Source organism: Podarcis vaucheri, assembly GCF_965113315.1.
Source record: "Podarcis vaucheri genome assembly, chromosome: 9".
Classification (NCBI taxonomy): Eukaryota; Metazoa; Chordata; class Lepidosauria; order Squamata; family Lacertidae; genus Podarcis; species Podarcis vaucheri.
The window spans coordinates 46374323-46396404 of NC_138767.1; the positions used below are offsets into that span (position 1 = coordinate 46374323).

The 22082-nt window shown below is 40.7% G+C and overlaps 1 protein-coding gene across 2 annotated transcripts in view; it reads left to right on the top strand.

Annotated features, from left to right (window-relative positions):
• PALLD (palladin, cytoskeletal associated protein) overlaps positions 1-22082 on the top strand; it is a 221924-nt gene that overhangs the window by 100719 nt on the left and 99123 nt on the right. Inside the window, exons 9-10 of one of the 2 annotated variants that reach the window (XM_082237221.1) lie at positions 5636-5755; positions 7149-7482. In XM_082237221.1, the coding sequence (XP_082093347.1) occupies positions 5636-5755; positions 7149-7482 (454 nt within the window). Of the gene's footprint in view, positions 1-5635; positions 5756-7148; positions 7483-22082 lie in introns of those variants that run through there. The other variant, XM_082237219.1, reaches the window with a different exon arrangement.

Here is a 22082-nt window from a genome sequence, read left to right on the forward strand (position 1 = left end):
TTTCGGAAAGTTGTGTGAAATCTTCCTACTATTTTGTGCTCATGCCACTCTCCCCCTCACCCTTTTCTGGAAGTACCAAAATATGTGTGTGTGTGTGTGTGTGTGTGTTGTGCCCTTCACACACTGTTGCAGCTTCCTCAAAGTCCCACTTCTATGATGCAATTTGATGTGGCTGAAGGCCGCATGTGAAGTTGTTCCCTCATCGGCAGAACAGATTGTGTGTGTGTCCTCCACACATTAGGCTCCCTCTTTCCCACCTAATCAGTATCATGTCAGAAAAGATGTATGCAGTCTCCCCTGGCCATGTGGTTGCACCATTAACTTGAGTCTACAGCTATGCCAGAGGACCAATAGACACAGCTGTGGCTGTTACATATGAGAGACACCAGTGTGACTAGTATTTGCTATGACTGCTTCTGCGTAATGCCTCAAGTGGCTCTTTCTGCAGAAGCACATGTCCTATGAGATGGCAGGGCTTGCCACCAAATACGGCACTCCCACATCATATTGTCTCCCAAACCACTATAGCACGTTATAGCACTTCCCCCGTGACATGGTGGCGTCATGTCCATTTCCTTCACTCCCGCCAGCAACAGCAAGGGACATCTCCAGTAATGTGAAGTTCTGCTCTTGGTTTCTGTGGGAATGTCTCCTCCAATTATCAAGTTGTCAGGGCAGCTGAGGAACTGGTAAAATGCAGCCATAATTTCTCAGGTTGCTTAATTTTTAAATGTCAGCAAGTTTTTCCACACACCCCCATTACTTCTATTACAGACTTTAAAGTGTATGAGTGTGTGTGTGTGTGTGTGTGTGTGTGTGTATACACACAGAGTTTTTACAACTGTGATCTGATAGCATCTATTGTTTTACTTGGGACTTCGCTGTGGAAACTGGATTGTCTCAGGTTTCTAACAGGAGTCTTGAAAAAGACAAAAAATTCTGTCTCAAAACCTTTTTTCTTTACCAACATACTTTTCAGATCTACTGTGTCACTATTGAATTCATGGTCATTTAAAACCTGGAACTTGTTTTACTACAGACAGGACCATGGTTGAATGTGGAACACAAGTCTGATTTGTTTCAGTTAAATAACTTTTCTATATCAGTGTATAGTATCATTTCTGTGGGCATGTTATGCTGTCTTGCTCTAATGTCTTTATTGTTGCTTTGAATCTCTGGCAGTGACAACTTAATTATGTTAAAATAGCTTAATGAAAATGTCTGCTTCCTAGAACTTGACAAAGGAAAAGGGGAGACAAAGATCACAGTTAAAAATCAAAGCTGCAGTGTCTCATTTTTGGTATAACCCAAATCCTATGCAGATATTAACAATTCCAGTACAAGTAATCACATGAGGTGGGGCAGTGGCAAGGCGCACTCTAAATACGTACCCCCCATGAATGTTTCAAAAATGTGTGTGAACCCTCCACGGATACAGAATGCTCCCCACAACTCATGGAATGCTTCCCAACTCATGGAAGGTGACTGAGGGTGGGGGGGGGTTGGGGGGGACAAAGCTACAGTCCTCTTACTCGCTCCTCGTGCCCCCCACCAGCATGTGATTTATTTGTACTGGAATTGCAATGCTGGCACAGGGCTACATTTACAGCCCAGTTCTATACATCTGTAGTTCTATAAGTCCCAGCTGAGTTTAGTGGGATTGACAGCAGGGCTGCAACCTTGAAAGCAAGCAGTCTAGTACCTATTAGGCCTTCAAGAGCTTCAGAATAGTAATGAGTATTTGATGCTCTTGCCTAGCAGTTTTGGCTTTGGATTCCAGTTAAAGGGGAACCTGGGAAATGCAGTGTTTTGTGCTGAACCAGCTGGCCATTTCTTTCAAGGAGAGGCCTACATGTTGCAGAATGTTTGTTGCAATAAACAGAACGATGCTGTATTCAGACCTTATAATGCAGTGTTAAGTGAAAACATGAGGGGGGTGTTTGTGGATATGAGTGAACTTAGCCCCGTATGCTGTTGTCGTCCTTGCTCTTCACAAGATGGAGGGAGACCATTGGAAGTGCGCACACATTTTAGAATCCTGACAAATTAGGACTCTAAAGTTATTTAGGGAGCCTCTCCACAAGTAAGAAGCCTCTCTGCTTCGGACAGTTGCCCTTCAGCTCATCATGGAGGGTGATGAGAAAATGATAGTGTTTTTGTTTTGAACTAGTCTGTCTGTCTGTCTACCTGCAGTGCTCCCCCCGCCCCGCAAGTATTAATATTAAATGTGTAGCCAGAACATGTTGTATTTGCACACAGCCTTTCAAAGTGTGCTTCTTCAAGGGGGTTGCAAATATAATACAGTGGTACCTTGGGTTAAGAACTTAATTCATTCTGGAGGTCCATTCTTAACCTGAAACTGTTCTTAACTTGAGGTACCACTTTAGCTAATGGGGCCTCCTGCTGCCACCGCGCTATTTCTGTTCTCATCCTGAGGTAAAGTTCTTAACCCGAGGTACTACTTCAGGTTAGCAGAGTCTGTAACTCGAAGTGTTTGTAACCCAAGGTGTTTGTAACTTGAGGTACCATTGTAGTGATTAACCGCTTATAGGATAATACTATTTAAACAATAATAAAAATGAAACAAATAATTAAAATACCCGTGGAAAAAAAATAACTTTTAGACTTCTGTAACATTCATAGCTACAGAGAGGGGAAATGCTGAAAAAAGTCTAAATACAATTAAGAACTAATAAAGAAAGATGAGGAAAAAAGAAGTAGTTTAGAAGTGAAGTCATTATCAAGATTGATGTTGTTCCATGGACTTGCATGTGATTGTCTTCTTCCTTGACAGGTTAGGGTGGTTATGAAAGTAGAAGAGAGATTCAGTGGCTGCCATCCAACCCAAAAAGAAGCACATTTTGCTGGAAAAGCACCAGCAAATATAATTATAGGACATTTTTATTTGCATGATCTGCTGCTATTTGAGAACAAGCTGGTGCAGATTGAAACTTCCAGTGCCAGCTATACTTTTATTTTGTTTTATTGGATTCTTCATATAGGTTATCTTCCATATTATTTCCTGCCGTGAAGTTTCAGGCTCAAGTTGGTTGGAATTTAAATCTAGAATTTAAAATAAGTGACAACTTTATTACTGCACAAATAACTAGCAAGCATCATTCGCACTGGTTGTTGCTGAAGAAAAGTAGCAGTCCTTGAACCCTTTGTGCATTCTTACTCTTGGAGAGCCTGCTCACTTCATCAATTTTCTCAATATTTTACTGAATTATTCTACTTTTTAGCATTACATTCCTGTAAAATGTATAACTTCCACATGCAGTTAACATAACAGAATAGCATTACATAAAAATAACCCATTGTCTGAAACTGCTAGTGTAAAAAGTCTGCCTGGTTGAAAATAACTGTCTTGCCTATTAATTGTCTGATGTGATCTTTCATTAGTCATAATCTAGATCAGATTAAAACTGATGTGTTCTGGTAAGTAATTCTAGACCACAAAATTTTATGTCATATTCCACAAACTGCTCTGTGCTGCCAGCTAGTTGTTCTTCTGTCTGGCGAGGGAATGGAATTGTATACTGGACATTTTTTAAATCAGTACTTCATTTTCAGACTGTCTCCAGCACAGGAAGTCTTTGGATATATGATAATACATGATAATTTTTTTTTAAGGAAAAACAGTTCAACTTAATTGAGACACCAATCAGCTGCCACTCACTACATCTTAAAGAATTGCTTCCTGGGTATAATAATTTAAGAGGAAGACAATCATGGTGCGTTCTGCATGGCTTCATTGCTTTCCTATAAACATGGATACTGTGAGCTTCGAAATAGAAAAGGTCGTCCCAAGTTTCTGTATTCTTTCAATGAGACAAATATGAATGTATCACAGCACAAACCTATCCATGTTTATTTGGAAGTAAGTGCCTTTGAGCTGAATACGGCTTACTCCCATGTAAGTGCACCTAGGAGTGCAGCCTTTAAAATGTTAGCAAGAAAACCTTTTGAGTTAATCCAATCTTGAGGACATTTGGGCTACCTGTGTATTCTGCTAGCGTAGCTAGACTAAGAACCTACCAGGATTGCTCAACATGTGCAGTTACTAAGACAAAAAACACTCACCGGCGTTTTTTGGTTTGGTTTGTTTTTTTGAAAGAATAAGGGAAATGCCCAAGTTGGCTTGTTTTGAAAACAATTCATAGTTAAGATTATCTACACTTTGCCAAGTTTAGATGACATGGCAAGCTGTGTGTAGCTAATCAAAAATGAAAGTGAAAATTTCTGAACTTGTCCTTGGAGCCAAGCCAGTGAAACTGAGGCTTACTTTGGCTCTTTCTTGCCAGGCTCATATAAGAGTCAGTGTGATGGTGTCTGAATCTACTCAATCTATCGTTACTTAGTAGATTTTAATAATGACAATAGTGACATAAAAAGAGCTACAATAAAAAACAGAGGACAAAATCTTAGTGTAACCATGCTAATCGATTTCCTGCCTCCACTGAAGCTGCCCGCTTGTTGTGATTGAGCCTTTTTTGTCAGAGGTTAGGCAGGGGAAAGTCTTTCTATACAGTCATACCTTGTGTTATGTCTGCTTCAGGTTATGTTCTTTCAGGTTACGTCCCGCGGCGACCCGGAAGTACCGGAAAGGGTTACTTTCGGGTTTCGCCGCATGCGCAGAAGCGGCGAATTGCAACCCACGCATGCGCAGACGCGCCATTGCAGGTTGCACTCTTTTCATGTTGCAAACGGGCCTCTGGAATGGATCCTGTTCACAACCAGAGGTACCACTGTAATGGCACATTGACCCTAAAATGCTATCCCAGGGACAGCAATGTTTACTTGGCAGCCAGAATTACTGGGGTTTTGTAGGCACCAGGATAAGGTCTTTTTATATTATGAGTCTGGTGAAGTTTACTGAAATTGCTGCTGTTTAAACTTTATCAGTTCTTTTCCTTAAAAAAAGCAAATCTTGATTCTTATAAGCCAGCTTTGAAACATGTTTAATAATCTAGGAAGGTGTGTTTGTGTGTGTGTAACGTTTAATAATCTAGGAAGGTGGATTGATGAAACTTGATGTCAATGAGTTATCAGTAGTTTGGGGTGTATTTAAGGTGGTCAGAAGAAATGCATACTATTAAGAAAATATTGAGGTGGATGCAGGAAGGGTCAAATTGCATTTGGGGAAAGTCAAGCTTTGTCCCACTTGCTAGATTTCTGTGGGAGAATAGTTTATTTCTTATTAAAACTCTCATCTTAAACATATTTTATCTGAAGTAAGTTGCACTGTAGCAAGGCTGCTGTGTAGTGCAATACGGCTAAGGTGCCACTTCCCAATAAACTCCAATATCCCTTCCTAACCAAAGTGCTCTTGGTTTTCTCCAGTAAGCATTCTTTTGGATTACAGCCTCATTTTAATTTCCTGTTTTTGACTTCATTGTGATTTGTATGTGAAAGTAACCACAGGGATCCAACAACATGGCTGTTTGTGTGCGTTACTCTTCTGGTTCCTCACTTCCCCCTCGGGCACTGTTTTTGGCTATTGTGCTTCTTGTTTAACACACAACATGATTTCACAATCAAATCTTGTATTCGGACCCATAGCAGTTCCAGTATATCTTGTGTGCTCACTCATCTGTTGGTTTCTTTTCTCTCCCCTCCATACCTTTTTTTTTAGAGGAGATATGTACTCTTGTAATCGCAGAGACCTTTCCTGAGGATGCAGGAACCTTCACTTGTACAGCAAGAAATGACTATGGATCAGTCACAAGCAGTGCAGAGCTGACTGTGCTGTCAGGTATTCAGCAGTGTTTAATGTGTATGTGAAAGTCAGTGATGTTTTTCTGGCCATTCTTGGACACAGCTGCAGCAGTGTAGTGAGACAGTCCCTTCCCCCTTCTGGGTGCATCTCATGTTTAGTCTCTGATGATCTTCCCACATCCTGTAGCGCTGACTTGATTACTCTGCGTCTGGGTAGGAAGAGTATGTAATGTTGACATGGTGAAGAGGCTTCTACATAATCTTCAAAGGCATTTAGGAAATAGGAAAAGGGGCCATATGGATCTCTCTCAGCCTCCAGAAATGCAGCTGCTAATTTTGAAGGTCAAGTACCATCAAACGTGTGCAACTGAAACAGTGTTGCCTCTCCTCCCCCAGAGGATTGTGAGCAGCTATTTGATCTCTGTTTCAATCAGTTCACTAATTGTGTGAACCAGACTCTCCTGGTGTTATGCACTTGCAAGCACAAATAAAGGGAATTTAAAATCTAAGGATAAAAAAGGGCAGAGCCAGAGTTTATCTCATGTCTTTTTAAATGATATATGAAACACCCTGAAGAAAACCTTAAGGCGCTTTTAGGAAATATTACAGCAACTGGCCCAAAAACTCTTCCGTTCAGTCAGATGACAAACTTGACTGCTAGCCAATTAAAAGCATGTATTGTGAAGCATTGACTGCACCCAGTTAATTGCAAAATTATTATTCATATTTTATTAAAATCACAGTAATTTTTCCAATAATTTAATATTTGAGGTACCAATCGACTAAGTTTTAATCAGAGCAGACCATTGAAATTAATGGCCCTAATGTAGCCATGTGCATTAATTTAAATGGGTCTACTCGATGAGTAAATCTTAGTTGAATAACAAACACCCTTTGTCTTACACTTGGGGGGAAAGTTTTAAGTAGATCTGGCAAATTTTAACACCAAGCTTCTGAGGCTAGGTGGCAGCAGAGGCAAAATGGAAAAAAAATGAGTTTCTACAACAGGCGAAAATGCAGCCCTCCTGTCAGTGTAAAATGCAAAACAGAAATGCATACAAAAGCCTCGGAAAAAGTTGGCGGTTCTCATGCACAGTGATGTGGAATATCTGTGGTGAGTGCTAACACAACTGATCCATCAAACTGGCTCACTCAGCCAGTGCTGAGCATTCATAAATCAATTACTGTTCTTAACTGGCAACTAGCTCGACCTACATCATGGACAAACAGCAGTGAATAAGATGATTACATCAGCTCAAATGTGCATGAGAACTTGAGAAAGGCATATGCCTTTTGGCATAGCTGCTATAACTGAGATGCTGACATCACCTCCAATGAACTAATACTGTATTTGTGAGAGTAATTGAAACTATCTGTTGTAGTTACAATCTCCCATCTATATTGTTACCTTTTTCCTCCTCCTATTTTAGCCAGTTCTGAAATCTCCAGCCGTGACTTGCCAATGAGAGAACAGAACGACGATGACTTCCACCACTTCCCACCCCCACCTACAAACCTTGAGATCAGTTCTATTGAGCTTCCTCCAAAACACTTGGAGAGCCACCAGATGAACAATGCCAGATCCAGTGTAGCAGCTTTTCAATTACAGCTCAACTCTGCAGAGAAGAAAACCAATGGTGTCCATCCCAGCCGTAGAGTCAATGGGGTAGTTAACGGTGACACCCAAATCAATATATCGTCTCATCCTGGTGGCCTGCTTTCGCCTACAAAAACACCACCTCCAGTCCTTGCTAAGCCAAAGCTGTGAGTAATTCTGTGTTTATATTTATTTTTCATTTTAGGAACCAACTAAATGGCATATATAGAATCCTAGAACCATTGAGCAACAGACATGGATGGATGCATGTGAAAAAACCAATGCGTGCTAATGCAAGATAGCGTCTAATGTGATGGGACTAGGATTAGGGGAAACTTTGGTTCAGTTCTTCATTCAGCTGAGAAGCTTGTTTGATAAATTTGAGCAATTCAGTATCTCTTAACTCACAAAGTTCTGCATGGGAGAAACCATTTACACTTTCATGAGCTCCTTGGAAGAACGCTACAGTAGAAATGGATCAAGTGTTATTTTGCTACATGTGCTTGAAGTGGAAACCTGCTACCAGACGAAGACAGCTCCAGGTTTGAGGGGACTCTGGGCAAAACAGTTGTACCCCCTGTTACATTGGTGGCCCCTGTCAATGATACTGGACAGTGAAGATGGCAGCAGCCCATTGTCCAATAGTGCTCAGTGTAGTCCATTGCAGGCCATTATGGGACCCAGACCCAAGCTCTTGGGGGGTTGGAAGGGTTCCAGAGCAGGTATCAGGGCTACTGGGCCCTCCCTAGAACTTTTGAGCACAGTGGCTGGCCTAGGATGCCAAGTGTTGATGCAGGCAGGCCCCACTGCCATTTGAGTCTAGTACTTGCTTTCATACATATGTGAGATAATGGCCCCCATGCAATGCCCAGTTTCCTCCACATCATGGTCTATCCTGCCATACCCATGTGCATTTGGGTATACACCCTATACTAAGAAAGCCTGAGCAGTCATTTACTTGAAGTTCTGCTGTTTCTACATCTCCTATTTCTTTTCCAGTTAATGTGCTAGCCTGGCTTTATTTTTGTGATTTTGATCGGCTATAAATAAATGAAAGGGTTCTGGGAAATTTTACCTGAAATAGTAATGATGAAAGCTGGTGTGGTGTTGCAAGTTGGGGAAAACTACTGATAGACATATGAAATATGTATTTGTTTCCGCTTAGTGTGGAAAGAGAGAAAGCACCCAAGCTAACATTTAACTGGATATAATTGGGATATTCTTAAACATTGGTCATGCTAACAGCTTAAGGTACAGTCTTCACTTAAAGGTCAAAAGTATTCTTTTTGTCCATTATTTTTTTAAAAATCCTAATTTAATTTCTTCTTGTCTCTGAAAATCAGACACAATAATTTTTGTGGTTATTTGTGAGGTTAAGACATAGTTCTTGTGGAATGACATCACCATCTCTCCTTATGAGCTGGATTTTGAGCACCAGACTCAGGTACACACTGGAAGGCACTACTGTGCTCAGACTTAGTTACAAATTATTCTGTGTTTCTTGTCTTATACTGCGGTTCAGAAGAGGACATGTTCCAGTTCAAACATGCCAGTGAGATACTTAAGTAATAGGATTACTAATGCAAAATCCAGAAAACAAAAAAAAAAAACTTGAAAAAAGAGGTGATGTTTAGGTTCAGTGCAGTAGAGGTGAACAGTTGCAGGAATGGTAGAGTCAATGAGGAGGAGTCTTTGGCAAACAGGATTGTTGGCAGGCCATATTTAGGGGATGCCAAATGGGGAAACCTGAAAAATGTAACTGCTGACCCATGAGCTAAGAGTTTTATACTTTGCTGTGAAAGCACTGTGGAAAGAATGAAATAGGATACAGTTCAGGATACGTCTTAATATTTGCTGCAAGACTTTTGAGGAACAAATTTGATAATGCACCTTAAGCAAATTCTACAGACAACTAGATTTGCCTCACATTTCAAAACTTAAAACCTTTTTGCATTGTACTTGCAAGTAAATGTAATTTTGGTCTAAAATGTGTTTTTACCCCCAGGTGTTAGCATTGTAATGTGCTAAGCTATATGACGTCTGTCACCAGTTATCTTTTTGCTGATAAGCTTGTAGTACATGGTCCTATTCAATCTGTAATTCACATTTAGGTGAGCATATGACAGCGTGATTAAATGAAAAAGATTGTATGTGCCATGGTTGAGCACTGGTATTTAGATTGTGTTGTTTTGTCTGTGCTCCTCCATTGACACATGCAAGTTTCCATTAGAGGTTGTAATCATTTAAGTACATGGCAAATGGTAGTGGCGGGAATTGTTCAAATGATTTTGTTGAGGCTCAAGTTGTAAACTCCATTCTAATTAGTAAAAGGGCATGTCATTTAATTATGATTTATATACGAGCAGTATTCTATGACATGCATTTTGCATTCTAAAAATCAGTTAAGTAGTAAAGTCAAATGTAATGTACCCTCCCAAATGAGACCACCCATTCCAGATTTAGCAGAACACAGCTTTTCTGTATAGGCAGTAACCATTTTGCAAGCATCCAATTCGTGTGCAACCACTGATGCATGGGTCCTTTTAGACCCAGAAGAGGGCAGAACGGGGGGGTGAGCAGGGAGGTTATGTACACTCTGCTGACGCACATGGGGACCAGGAATGGAACTCCCAAACAAAATGGTCTCAGCCTGTAATATCCTGCCTGTGGATTAGAGTGTGCTAATGCATTTGAAGAAAAGGGTTAGCCGCGGTAAAAAGAGGACTTCACACATAATATGTAACAGAAAATGTAGCATGTGGAAATAGAATGATCAACATCACTCTTTTTTATATTCAGAAACCTTTGCATGCAATTGTTTCTTGGCACTGCTGTAAAACCAAAGCTTTCATATGCAGAGTTTGTGCCTGCAACCAAGAACTTCTTTACAAGAGAGAGGCTTCTAGATTATGCTGTTAGATACAATAGTTCCTACATTGTTTGACCTTCCGGTGCTTCCTGTGTTGATAACTCAGCTGGCACCTTTTAATCTCTACTTGCCTTCACAGATCCATAGAACAAAAAAGAGCTGCCAGATGGGTTGCAAATGTTCTTTTTTTAAAAAAAAAATCATTTCACTTTAAAATAAATATATTATAGATCTTTATTTTATTTAAAATACATCTAGGTCAACTGAAGGGCAAAAGTCTTCTCAAGGTGACTCTTAAAATAAAATGCAAGCCTGCTTCCACCATTCAAGCTGCTTTTTCTCATAGAAACAGGTCTGCAGTATTGAGGGTGTGTGAATCCAGTTGGAGAATAAACATAATCAACTTACCATGAGCATTAATGTTTTTTCAGCTACCTTCTTCTTTGGGAGTTGACAAGAAGGGAGAGAGACATTTTATAAGAGCGCTAATTATCTCTGGTGGGATTTGATTTTGATTTTTATTTTTTGTATTGTCAGTTGGCTCCCGTATAACCAAACTCCCAGCCCAAGGTGTGCACAGTTGACATGTCGACACCATTGTGACTACCCAAAGCTTCCTGGAGAAGAGCTGACAGATACTTTTAAAAAGTGTAACTCCCTCTTTATCCTATTTGTGTTGGAATGCTGTTCCAATTAATCATGGACAGTGTTCAAAAACTGTGTCTGCTTAGCAGTCTACAAGTATCTTTCTGCTTGGAAAGGAACAAAGCTGTCAAAACTAGTTGAGGTCTAGCTCTTCAGAAATGCTGAGCACACCAGTCTGAAATTAATGAATTAGAATCACTAGATTCTTAATCCCTTTATGTTTAGTCTGTTCCTATGCTTGAAGGTATTACAAATAAACCATTTGGTTTTATTGTTTTTTTTAACCGATGCAGTTGATTCCGTACACCTCATTCTTTGTTTGAGTATGTATTAGGTCACGGCTGAACTGAAAACACTAAAAGTTAATGCTTCCTTTATCATTTTCTTGGCAAAATGGAGAGGTATGCTCTTAAAGGGGGAATTAGAGCATTAATATTAATTCTTATTCTCTCTCTGTCTAATCTGTCCATGTGTTGTCTGATCATTCACATTAAATTGCAATGGGCTTGTGGGAGAATGGCATTCTACAAACTAGGATGACCTATTTTGTGACATGGAGAGATTAAATAGCCATTAGCCCAAGGAGAGATGACTTTCTCTTAATCTGCAGACAGTGACTTCATACCTTGCTGATTTAGTGCTGATGTGCACATCCAGAAGCATTAGGAGGTGTCCTGAGGAAAGGTTCCCCCAAGGTTGTACCACAGTCATCATAAGGGAGGACACATGGGGTGACTCCCTGTGTCAGCCACATCAGCCCAGCATGGGGTTACGGCAAGGTGAAACATGCTATGGAAGAAATCTGGTCTAGTTAAATTTATGTTGCGCTAGGTTTAAATAAGGGCATGACTGCACATTTCCTCTTTTGTAGGGGAGAATTGGTGGGTATGAGGGAGGTTATGTAATATTTCCCCTGTCGCCTGATTGTTCTCTGTAGCCTTTCCTTTCCCACCCATTTCTCTCCACTTGCCAGCCCCAAACTTGGGCATATTTCCAGCTTCTGGATCTAGCTTGGAAGACAAGTTTTGGGGAGATCCAACAGTAGCAACAGGCAGACTCACTCACTCACCTGCCCCGGTTTAATTTGTAATTGGACTTGGCAAATGTTGTGATTCCCATAGTAAAAGAAAGAAAGGAAATAGCCCTTATTATTGTCTTGAACTCAATTACAAGACAAATCTGATCGCGTCACACCTATATGACTTCATGGGGGAATGCAAGCAGTCTATTCCTTACTTGCCTGTGAGCTCTCCAACTAATTCTGCCCCTCCCTCTTCACATATCTTGCTGATATCCCTGGGGAAAATATATTTCCCAGTGTTAGAGGTGCCATAGGCAGAAAGGACCGACTTTCCTTCACTATTACATCCTGCCAAATGAGGAAAATTAAATCTGTACATCAAATACACATACATATGTAGTACAATTAGTATTCTTTAGTTTCCATGATCTACCGTAAATTAAAGGCAAGGAGAAGTGGTCAATGTGATCCAAGGACTACAGATAAGGTGTTGTTAACTGTTTGCAGCCTGCATGGGACCAGTATTTTAAAAATGCATTGGTTTAATCTGTGTTTGGCGTGAGAAAGAGAGAGAGAGAATATGGAATTGAGGTATTCTGGTGTCATGTAGTTCTGAATTTTGGATTTGACAACAACAAAAAATGTCATACTGACCTTTTTAATAGGTGGAGAGAACTAACTGAATTTCCTGCCTATATAGAATCTAATCTGCAGTCTGACAGGAAAAATAAAACGTTCCCATACCATGGCCATAAATAAAAGCCAAATTTGCTATATTTTCGATACATGCTTTTGCAGTTGTGTTGTTGCACAGGGATGTGCAACAACACAACTGCCTGTCAGTTTCCATTCCCCCCAGTTTCCCATTTTCCCAATCTTAAATTTCTCCACATTTCTACAGCTCCCTCTCTGTGTGTGTGTACACACACAAACACACACATGAAAATGCATTGGTATTTTAGTGCAAATTTTTCCTAAGAAACAGGTTTTTGTATGCAGTTTTAACTAACATACATATATTTTCAAGCAATTTCCCTACCTTGAACTTTTGTAGGCTATTTTCACTAACATGTGTTCATTTAATAAATGCCTTCTTTTAAACCCTGACTTGTTGGAGAACTGCATCACAAATCCAGAGATGTGCAAATGTTGCAGGATGGCTGTGTTTCAGTTTTCGTATTGTTTTGGAAAGGTGCAAATTAAGTACTGGTAATTGCACCTTTTAAGTGTGACCTGAATTGAATCTCTCCCGCTTCCTAATAGGAAGAAGGTAAGTTTGAATTCAGGCATGTTGGTCTATAAGGAGATCAATGCCATTAAAGGTATCTGTCTTTCTATGGCATTATGCTTTTCCCTGTATTGGTTAATGTATTTTCACTTGTGTGCCTGTTTATTTAAGAATGAAACTGCAGGAAATTCAGCAGATACAAAGTCTTCTTGTACTATAGCACTCTGCTGTGAATGAAACCTGCTAGGTGTCACTTTTGCACAGAGGCATTACATTTCTTGGTGGATTTTTGGTCTAGTACAGTGGTACCTCGGGTTACATACGCTTCAGGTTACAGACTCCACTAACCCAGAAATAGTGCTTCAGGTAAGGAACTTTGCTTCAGGATGAGAACAGAAATCGTGCTCTGGCGGTGCGGCGGCAGTGGGAGGCCCCATTAGCTAAAGTGGTGCTTCAGGTTAAGAACAGTTTCAGGTTAAGTACGGACCTCCGGAACGAATTAAGTACTTAACCTGAGGTGCCACTGTACATTTAATAGATAAGCAACATTGTACAAAATCAAAAAAGTTACCAATTGGGCACATGCTTAAAGAAAATATGAAATCAGCCAAGCTGCCTTTAGCGCCAAGAGGCTAAATTGACCTATTTGGTGTTGCCAACTGTAGTCTTAATCTCGTTCTAAAAAGTGCTGATTGTTAGTTGGGCAGGGAAATGTGTGGGGGTTTTTTAAGGAAATGAATGGGAAATTGGGAGATTCTGGCTAATTCCTGCTATGCAGAGCAAAGCATTTCATTTTTGAGATGACAGCATTTTTCTAGGTTCTACAAAGCAAATCAGTTATTGTATATTGATAAGGAATGTCAAACTTTCCAAATCATGCAATGGGGGGAAACAGTGTCACGGTAACATGAGATTTGTGACCCTTGCAATTTAACTATAAAACTTATCCACCAAACAAGGAACACAGCTGATGGGACTTGTAGTCCAAAACATCTGGCAGGCACCAGGTTATCAAATGCTGGTGTAGAGGATTAATGAGCTAAGACTTAAGTACTTGAATGAACAACATGTAGATTTTTTTAATGTTGTGTCTTCCTTACTCTAGGAAGGCTATTAGGAAAGAGCAGCTTTGGACTCTAATATTCAACCTTTGTTTTCCTGATTAGCATCTTTAAGGGTTAGATCAAAGAAGATACACTTTTGGAGGATCACATGCTTTCCCTTTTGTTTTTTTGTACTGAGCTGTTCTTTTCTGGTCCCAGTCTCTGTCTGCTCCCTGTCTATGCACTTTTTCTTCATTTGCTTATTACAAGCACAAAAACTACTGATGCCAACCTCTTTGATTTTTTCCCTACCACTCCTTAGACATACACCTTCCTCCTTTACTTTAGAATCTCACTTTTCACTGCAAGACTTGTCCAACTGGTTCTACTTTGTTGTTCGTTCATGAATTTTCAGCCAACTTCATGTCAGCAGCAAGCTTCATATTGTCCATTTATGTCCAGCTTATCTGATCTGGAAAACACAATTCAGGGAGTCTTGTTCTTCTCAAAAGTTGAGATTTAGTTGCAATCTCCTTTTCTTTCTCTTGTAACTTATATCCATTTCCCCATAGACAAATCATGTCTTGCCTGGAAACCTATCTGTTTTTTGGTGTACCTATCTATTGTGGTGTGGAGATTTCACAGCCATACCACTGCTCTTGAAAATCAATCAGCAAAGTAAAAATTGCTCCACCTGAAACCAAGGAAGGAAGCTGGAAGAACTTGGCGATTATAAAAGACTAATATTTTATAAAGTAAGATCACTGATAGTGGCACAAGTAAAATAGTTAAAACAGTGTCACCCAGAGAAGATGAGGTGCCTATAGAGCTGACTTGAAACCAGTGGAGTTTGAGCACACAACCAAAGCCTTGGATAGTCAGTGTGATGCCCTCCAGGTGTTGAGCTACAACTGCCATAATCTATAGCCACTATGGCCAATATCTTGAGGTGGGTGGGTGGAGTTGTCATCCAGCAACATCTGGAGGACACCATGTCAATGATCTCTAGTTCAATGGAACCAATGGCTGCTACACACATTATGGGGAGATGAACCTGGGTTTCTCACATAGTGTATGTTCAGATATGATGCTGCTCTCAAGATGAGATCAAAAGGGGAAAGTTGAGTGAAAGGGGGGATCCTGCCTTTATTTAAAGACAGGATCTCCGTGACCTTGTGATGATGTAGTTGTAGGTCATCTTTTCCAATACACTGATGGTTGCTGCTGCTGTGCTATATAATAATTCATGAACCTTATGTGTTGTATCCCTACAATCGAGATGGGCTTCATCTACCTATATCTGGACTGTTGACCTCTAGTTGCACAATGAACTTACTGTTTAGCTTTTTCTTTTTAAGGCATCTGATACATAGAGAAGCAGGGAGGGGAAAGGGGGGGTGCTCTGAAAAGGTATCAGTTCGAGGTAAGAGCAAGAATGTTATTAGTATTTCTAAAAATGCATGTACAAATATACTTCCAATCAGTCTAACCTACCTCATAGGCTTGTGGGGATTAAATGAGGAGGGGAGAACCATGTATAAAACCTTGAATAGGGATGTGGGTGGTGCAGTGGTCTAAACCACTGTGCCTCTTGGGCTTGCTGATCAGAAGGTCGGTGGTTCAAATCCCTGCGACGGGCTGAGCTCCCGTTGGTCTGTCCTAGTTCCTGACAACCTAGTAGTTCGAAAACACGACAGTGCAAGTAGATAAATAGGTACCACTGTGGAGGGAAGGTAGATGGCGTTTCCATGCACTCTGGTTTTCGTCATGGTGTTCCGATGCACCAGAAGCAGTTTAGTCATGCTGGCCACATGACCCAGAAAGCTGCTTGCGGACAAACATCGGCTCCCTTGGCCTGAAAGCGAGATGAGTGCCATAGTCGCTTTTGACTGGACTTAACTGTCCAGGAGTTTTACTACCTTGAGCTCCTTGGAGAATAGGTGGGATGTAATGCAACAAATAAGTAAATAATCAGACACTTTTTAAAATTATGTCTCTAAGTTGAGCTTTCCCAAACATAATAACCATGCTATGTTGCTTAAAAGAGCAAACACTAAATGTAAATGACACAGGGACTTTACTATCTAAAAAACTGAACCCCCACTCAGCTGACAGTAAGGAATGGGGAGGGGAGCATTGTTCAGTGATTTCCCCCTGCGTGTGCGCACCCAAATCTGGTAAGGAGAGTTACCCCACACTTTGTTGCAGACACAGGGCATGGGGCTGCAGGAAAGAGGAGGAATTGTTGAAAATTGCTTCTCTCTCTGCTCTGCTCACAGAATCTCGGCTAAGCACTGGATATATCCCAATATTTACCCTTCAGTAATCCTGTGTTATAACAAATCTAGATTTATTAAAGGGACTCTGGTGAAACGTGCATACTTGAAAAGTGAATAAAGGAATTGGCTATTCAAAATTGGCTTGCATTTTCGGCTAGGAGATGTTCCTTTCTCATCTATATTTATGTGCATTGCTAAAATTTCTGTGTATGTATGAGATGTATGAATATTTCAATAGTTTACTTTTCCTTTAACTGGGTGTGCCTCCTTATGCTAGTCTTTAGGAAACATCTACTCGCTTTAGAGATTTGACCAAAAAAAAACAACAGAACACACACAAAAACATTGACCTCTTTAGAAGATCTTTAAGGCCTCAAGTAGGGCAATAGAGCAAAACAGGAATAAAAATTACAGCTGCAATTCTGCTCCTCCTCCCTCCCTCCCCAGACAAAACTAGCTTACCTCATGGACACTAACCGCTGGGATAAATTTTCTCATTGGCATGGAAGAGAAGTAAAGTGGAAACACATTCAGAATCTTTCAAACTAGCGTTTTTAATGCTGATTTTTTCAAATTATAATATGATATCTTCTTTTAAAAGGGTATTGCTCTTTAACTGTCATAAGCTCTTCCACTTGGGAGTGAGTTAGTAGTTTCTAAAATGTATCTGAAGATGCTTTCATCTCCCAGTTGCTTTTTCTTCTTCTTTTTGTTCCACACCCACTGAAAGAGACCTTTCAAAATGAGATCATACGGCACACTTACCTCACTCTAACTAGGGCCATACACTATTCCTTATTGTCTTAGTACTGCCATTTCCAAGAGACGAAAGAATTGAGACTGTTAAGCTGAAATAAAGGTTTGACGCTGACGTCTGCGAGACAGAGTGCTTCTGTCAGACTAGGCAATACTGGATCAGAGCTCTAATGCAGTCTTGAAACTGCTTCATAAAGAATCCTGAACTGTAATTACAGTGATACCTCAGGTGAAGAACTTAATTCGTTCTGGAGGTCCGTTCTTAACCTGAAACTGCTCTTAACCTGAGGTACCACTTTAGCTAATGGGGCCTCGCACTGCCACGGAATTTCTGTTCTCACCCTGAAGCAAAATTCTTAACCCGAGGTACTATTTCTGGGTTAGCGGAGTCTGTAACTGAAGCATCTGTAACCTGAAGCATCTGTAACCCGAGGTACCACTGTATTAGAAAATGACCTGTATGATCTCTTCCTAGAATTACTTTTACTGTGTTGCGTTGAATTATAATTCAATTATTTAGCAAGTGGGCTCCACAGCAAAATGTTGCACAGTTTCCATTCAGGCAGATCTGTCACCCCTCTGTAACTGAGGGTTTGCTTCGCTTTGTGTAGTTAGATTGTGCAGAGAGACCCCTGTTTTAGATTCATTCCTTGTGATGCATCAGAGCCACCGGAACATGACACCTCGGCTCTCTCCAAGTTTGCCCTCTTCCCTTCTGTCTGCATGGCCCTGCTGCAGATTCCAGCCCTTCAGATAGCAAGGTGGAGGTTTCTTCCAGGCTCCTGCATTTTAGGAGGTTAGATATCTGTCTGTCTATAGAGATATAAAATCTAGTTTGTCAGGTTTGGGATGTTGATAGATTGGTGCTGGGCATAATGGTATTTTTGATCTCTCTGTTACTGTTCCTCTGTGTCATAATTCTTTAATTTATCATTATTGTTGCTTGATAGTAATTCAGTTTGAGTCTTTGAGTTGTCAAGGCAGGTTACAAATTAATAAATGAGCTGACGACTGGCAAGTGTCATAGGTCTTCTACCTACAGGACCTCACTGTGATTTGCTTGGGCAGCATATTCAGTCATGATGTCTTATGGTCACACCAAAGCTATAAAAGCCCCTTCTTTGACCCAGCAAACCCGTATCTTTTGGATTCACACAGCTGTGTGCCAGTGTGGTGTAGTGGTTAAGAGCGGTAGTCATGTAATCTGGGAAACCGGGTTCGCGTCTCCGCTCCTCCACATGCAGCTGCTGGGTGACCTTGGGCCAGTCACACTTCTGTGAAGTCTCTCAGCCCCACTCACCTCACAGAGTGTTTGTTGTGGGGGAGGAAGGGAAAGGAGAATGTTAGCCGCTTTGAGACTCCTGAAGGGGAGTGAAAGGCGGGATATCAAATCCAAACTCTTCTTCTTCTTCTTCTTCTGTCCATAACAGGAGCTTCTGCCTGGCGTTTGCATGGTTTTCCCTGTACTGTTTAGGGGCAGCTGAAAGAAGTAGCCCTGTTTTTAAAATGCATGCATTTCAGGCATAACAGACAGAAGAGCAGTGCTGTTCTGAAAATGTGTTTGGGAATGCAGGCTAAAATGCTATTAAGAACTGTTTAGCATTTTCGGAGACATCTGTGTTCCATCTTGTGGTGCTCTTTAATTAGCATCAGTCTTACTAAACTTTACAATTCCGTTTGCAGAAAATAGTATCTTGAAGGAAATGACCTCTATTTAATAATTATATATTTAAAAAGAACCCAGTGGAAAGAGAGTTCTGTGGGCTTGATTTAATTTATGTTACACTGTTTGATTTCATGTCTCTTTTATTGCTTCACTCCCATGATGGTTCATTTCAGCAAAGTCAGATCAAGCTCCAGATGGCATTTTCTTCTGAGCTTTGTGGCTGTTGATATATTTCTTGAATACCGAAAATGGAAGAAAGATTAACCAAAGATGTGACAACAATCTAGGAAAGAAAAGCCCTCTTGTTTATCTCACTGTCCCTTTTGGCTTCTAGACAAATGAGAGAGCCTAGTTCCTGCAATGCTGCCATTCGATTTTGCTCGTTAAGAAAAGAAAGAAAAAAGATCTGTGTTAAAAGATAACTGCATTACAGTCTTAGTTTGCAAAATACTTAAAATAATTGCAGTGTGAGGTCGCTTCTTCATTTTTTTAAAAAAAAGATTGCCATGCTTGAAACAATACATGGATATTCCCAGAGGAAAAGAATCCTACTGAACAGAGCACATTCTCACCCTCCACATCAGTGTGTAATGCAAGTGCCATTTAGTGTTGTATTTCAGTTTAGAGAGTGGCTTTATTTCATTGTGTCATCACGGAATAAAGACACTCTGCAGAGCTGAAATCCATTAGTGTACAACATCTGGCTTGAAAGAAAGAAATCTCATTGAGCACACATTGAAAAGCAGAAACAGTAACTGGGATGAAAATGATAGTTCACACATACTGGTGGCCCAGTATCTTGGAAGTGGAGGAGTTTCTTGCCAGTTTTGCAGCTGGTGAGGCAGCATTGACTTGAGCTACTCTTGCGGATACTGATAGACTTATCTCCCACCTGGAGATGTAAGTTAATGTGTGTGGTGCCCCTTCGCAAGACGGACCTAGTGGTGTCTTCATCCTCTCCAGGGGGGTCACAGTGCCCAAATGTGGAGGGAGTGCCATTCCACTTTTCTTCAGGTGGGTCATAATTGTGGTGTTTATGTTCCCTGGAGTAGTTGCGAGAGAAAAGCACAAACAAAATTGAACCAAGGTTTAAGCCAGAAACCAACAAATTTATGAAGGGTATCTTACAAGTTTCAATTCCAATCCCAATTCCAGAGAGACCTTGCATTAGCTTTTGGAGGCATATTTAGGTAAAGGTAAAGGACCCCTGGACAGTTACGTCCAGTCAAAGGCGACTATGGGGTGCATGCTCATCTTGCTTTCAGGCCGAGGGAGCCGGCATTTGTCCACAGACAGCTTTCCGGGTCACGTGGCCAACATGACTAAACCACTTCTGGCGCAACAGAACACTGTGATGAGTGTCAGAGCGCACGGAAATGCCATTTACCTTCCTGCCGCAGTGTAACCTTTTTATCTACTTGCACTGGCATGCTTTCAAACTGCTAGGTTGGCAGAAGCTGGGACAGAGCATATTTACCATATATCTGAGTAGGACACTTCCAGTTAAGAACTATAATAGAATTGTGGTATTTTTATTACTATTATCTATTGTGGGGGACATCCGTTGTAAGCTACTCGTAATAGTTGGCTGGTTGGTTTGCTTTTAAAATATGCTATGAATAACAAAACAAATTGATTACTAATTAAAAACAACTAGTATGGTTTAGCATATTTATATTCATTGAGTATAAATGAGATTAAGAAACAAATCTCAGTCTGCTTCTCTCCTTGAACTTTTAAAATAGCTTTGATCATTTATCTTCACATGATTGGGATGGCGGGATTCAATATATCCTTGATGGGATTGCCCCTGAAGGATGGAGTGTGCAGCTTGTGGGTGCTTCTGGAGTCAAGGCTGTCCAGGTAGTAATACAGTTGCCTAGGGATTTTTTTTACCAGCTTAGCATTGCAGCTGGCATGCCGGTTTATATGTTTAAAAATTAAAAAATCATAATAAAATGGCAGATGACAAGACAGTGGGGCTTGCAACTAAAGGCAATTCAAGAAGATCTGCTGTTGTAAAAGAAAAGCCATTAAAAGGCTCGAGAGAACAGGATGGACTTTGCCTGGTGCCTAAAATAGAGAAAAGGATGGCAGTAAGCAAATATAACCTGGGGGGGGGGGAGTTGCATAGTTAGATTTAGATAAAAATCCTCTCTCTTATAGCCAAGTTTCAAAAGTGAGAGTGCTTACAGAATGCTTCTAAAGAAGACTTTAGTGGGCAAGTTCATGAACACGAACAGTTTGCTTTCCTTACTACTGAATAATCATTGACTGCCAGCCACAGACTGTGTGTGTTTTGGAGAAAGCTTGCCTGGATCGAAGGCAGTGGCTTCCAGGTATCCTTTGACAATATTGTTGGGTGGGGTTTTTTTTGCAAATGAAGTGCAGCCTGGATTTCACTTTAGGAACCCTGGATATAAATTTATAAGCGAAGGTCTAAAAGTCAATTTGGATTATTATTAGTCTGTTCCTTCAACCAGACAAAGGCATTTAATTTCTTCTCTTGCTGCTCTTGGGAGAACCATGTTTTGAACAGGGACAAAACTTCTTTTACTGCTCTTGTTTATGCTTATTATGTCTGCTTGAATTTGGCAAAGAGGTGAAACAAGAATACTGGCCAACAACTTGGTGTGCTTGGCAAAGATTAATGGCAGAAATTGCTGTGGTGGTTTCTGCCTATTTCAAGGACTAACTCTTTAAACCCTTGTGCCTTCTATTATGCTTCTATCCACAATCATTTTCCCAATGAAAACATCATTGTCTCCTTGCTTTCCTTGTTATGCAGAAAGAGGAGAACAATATAGAAAATAATTAACATTCCTTTCCTAAACATTCTTGGCAGCATATTTCTTCAGGCATGGAGAGCACAGCCTTGCCAGTAAGAAAACGAAGGGACATGGAGCATAATGCTTCAGCTTGTTTTGACTATTTTGGAGAACAAGCGTCTAGTGAGAAAGGGGCAGAGAGGCCTGACCCTCTAACCTCCTGCAGCGCTCTCCTTATCAGCTCTTTGTAGAAGACCACCAGGGTGCATGAGTGACTAAATTAAAGGTGGCAGGGTGTGTGTGTGGATTTTGCTAAGGCTCCCCTTGCTGTTCTTGCAAACTTGAGTGTTGCAAATTCACCTTTGCAGAAATTTACACCTGGCCAGAAAATGGGAAGTGTCTGCATGCCGTCTAAAGGTATTTCAGAATGGAGGAAATACTTATTTAAAGCTGTGATGGGGAACCTGTGGCCCTCCAGAAGTTGCTGGACTC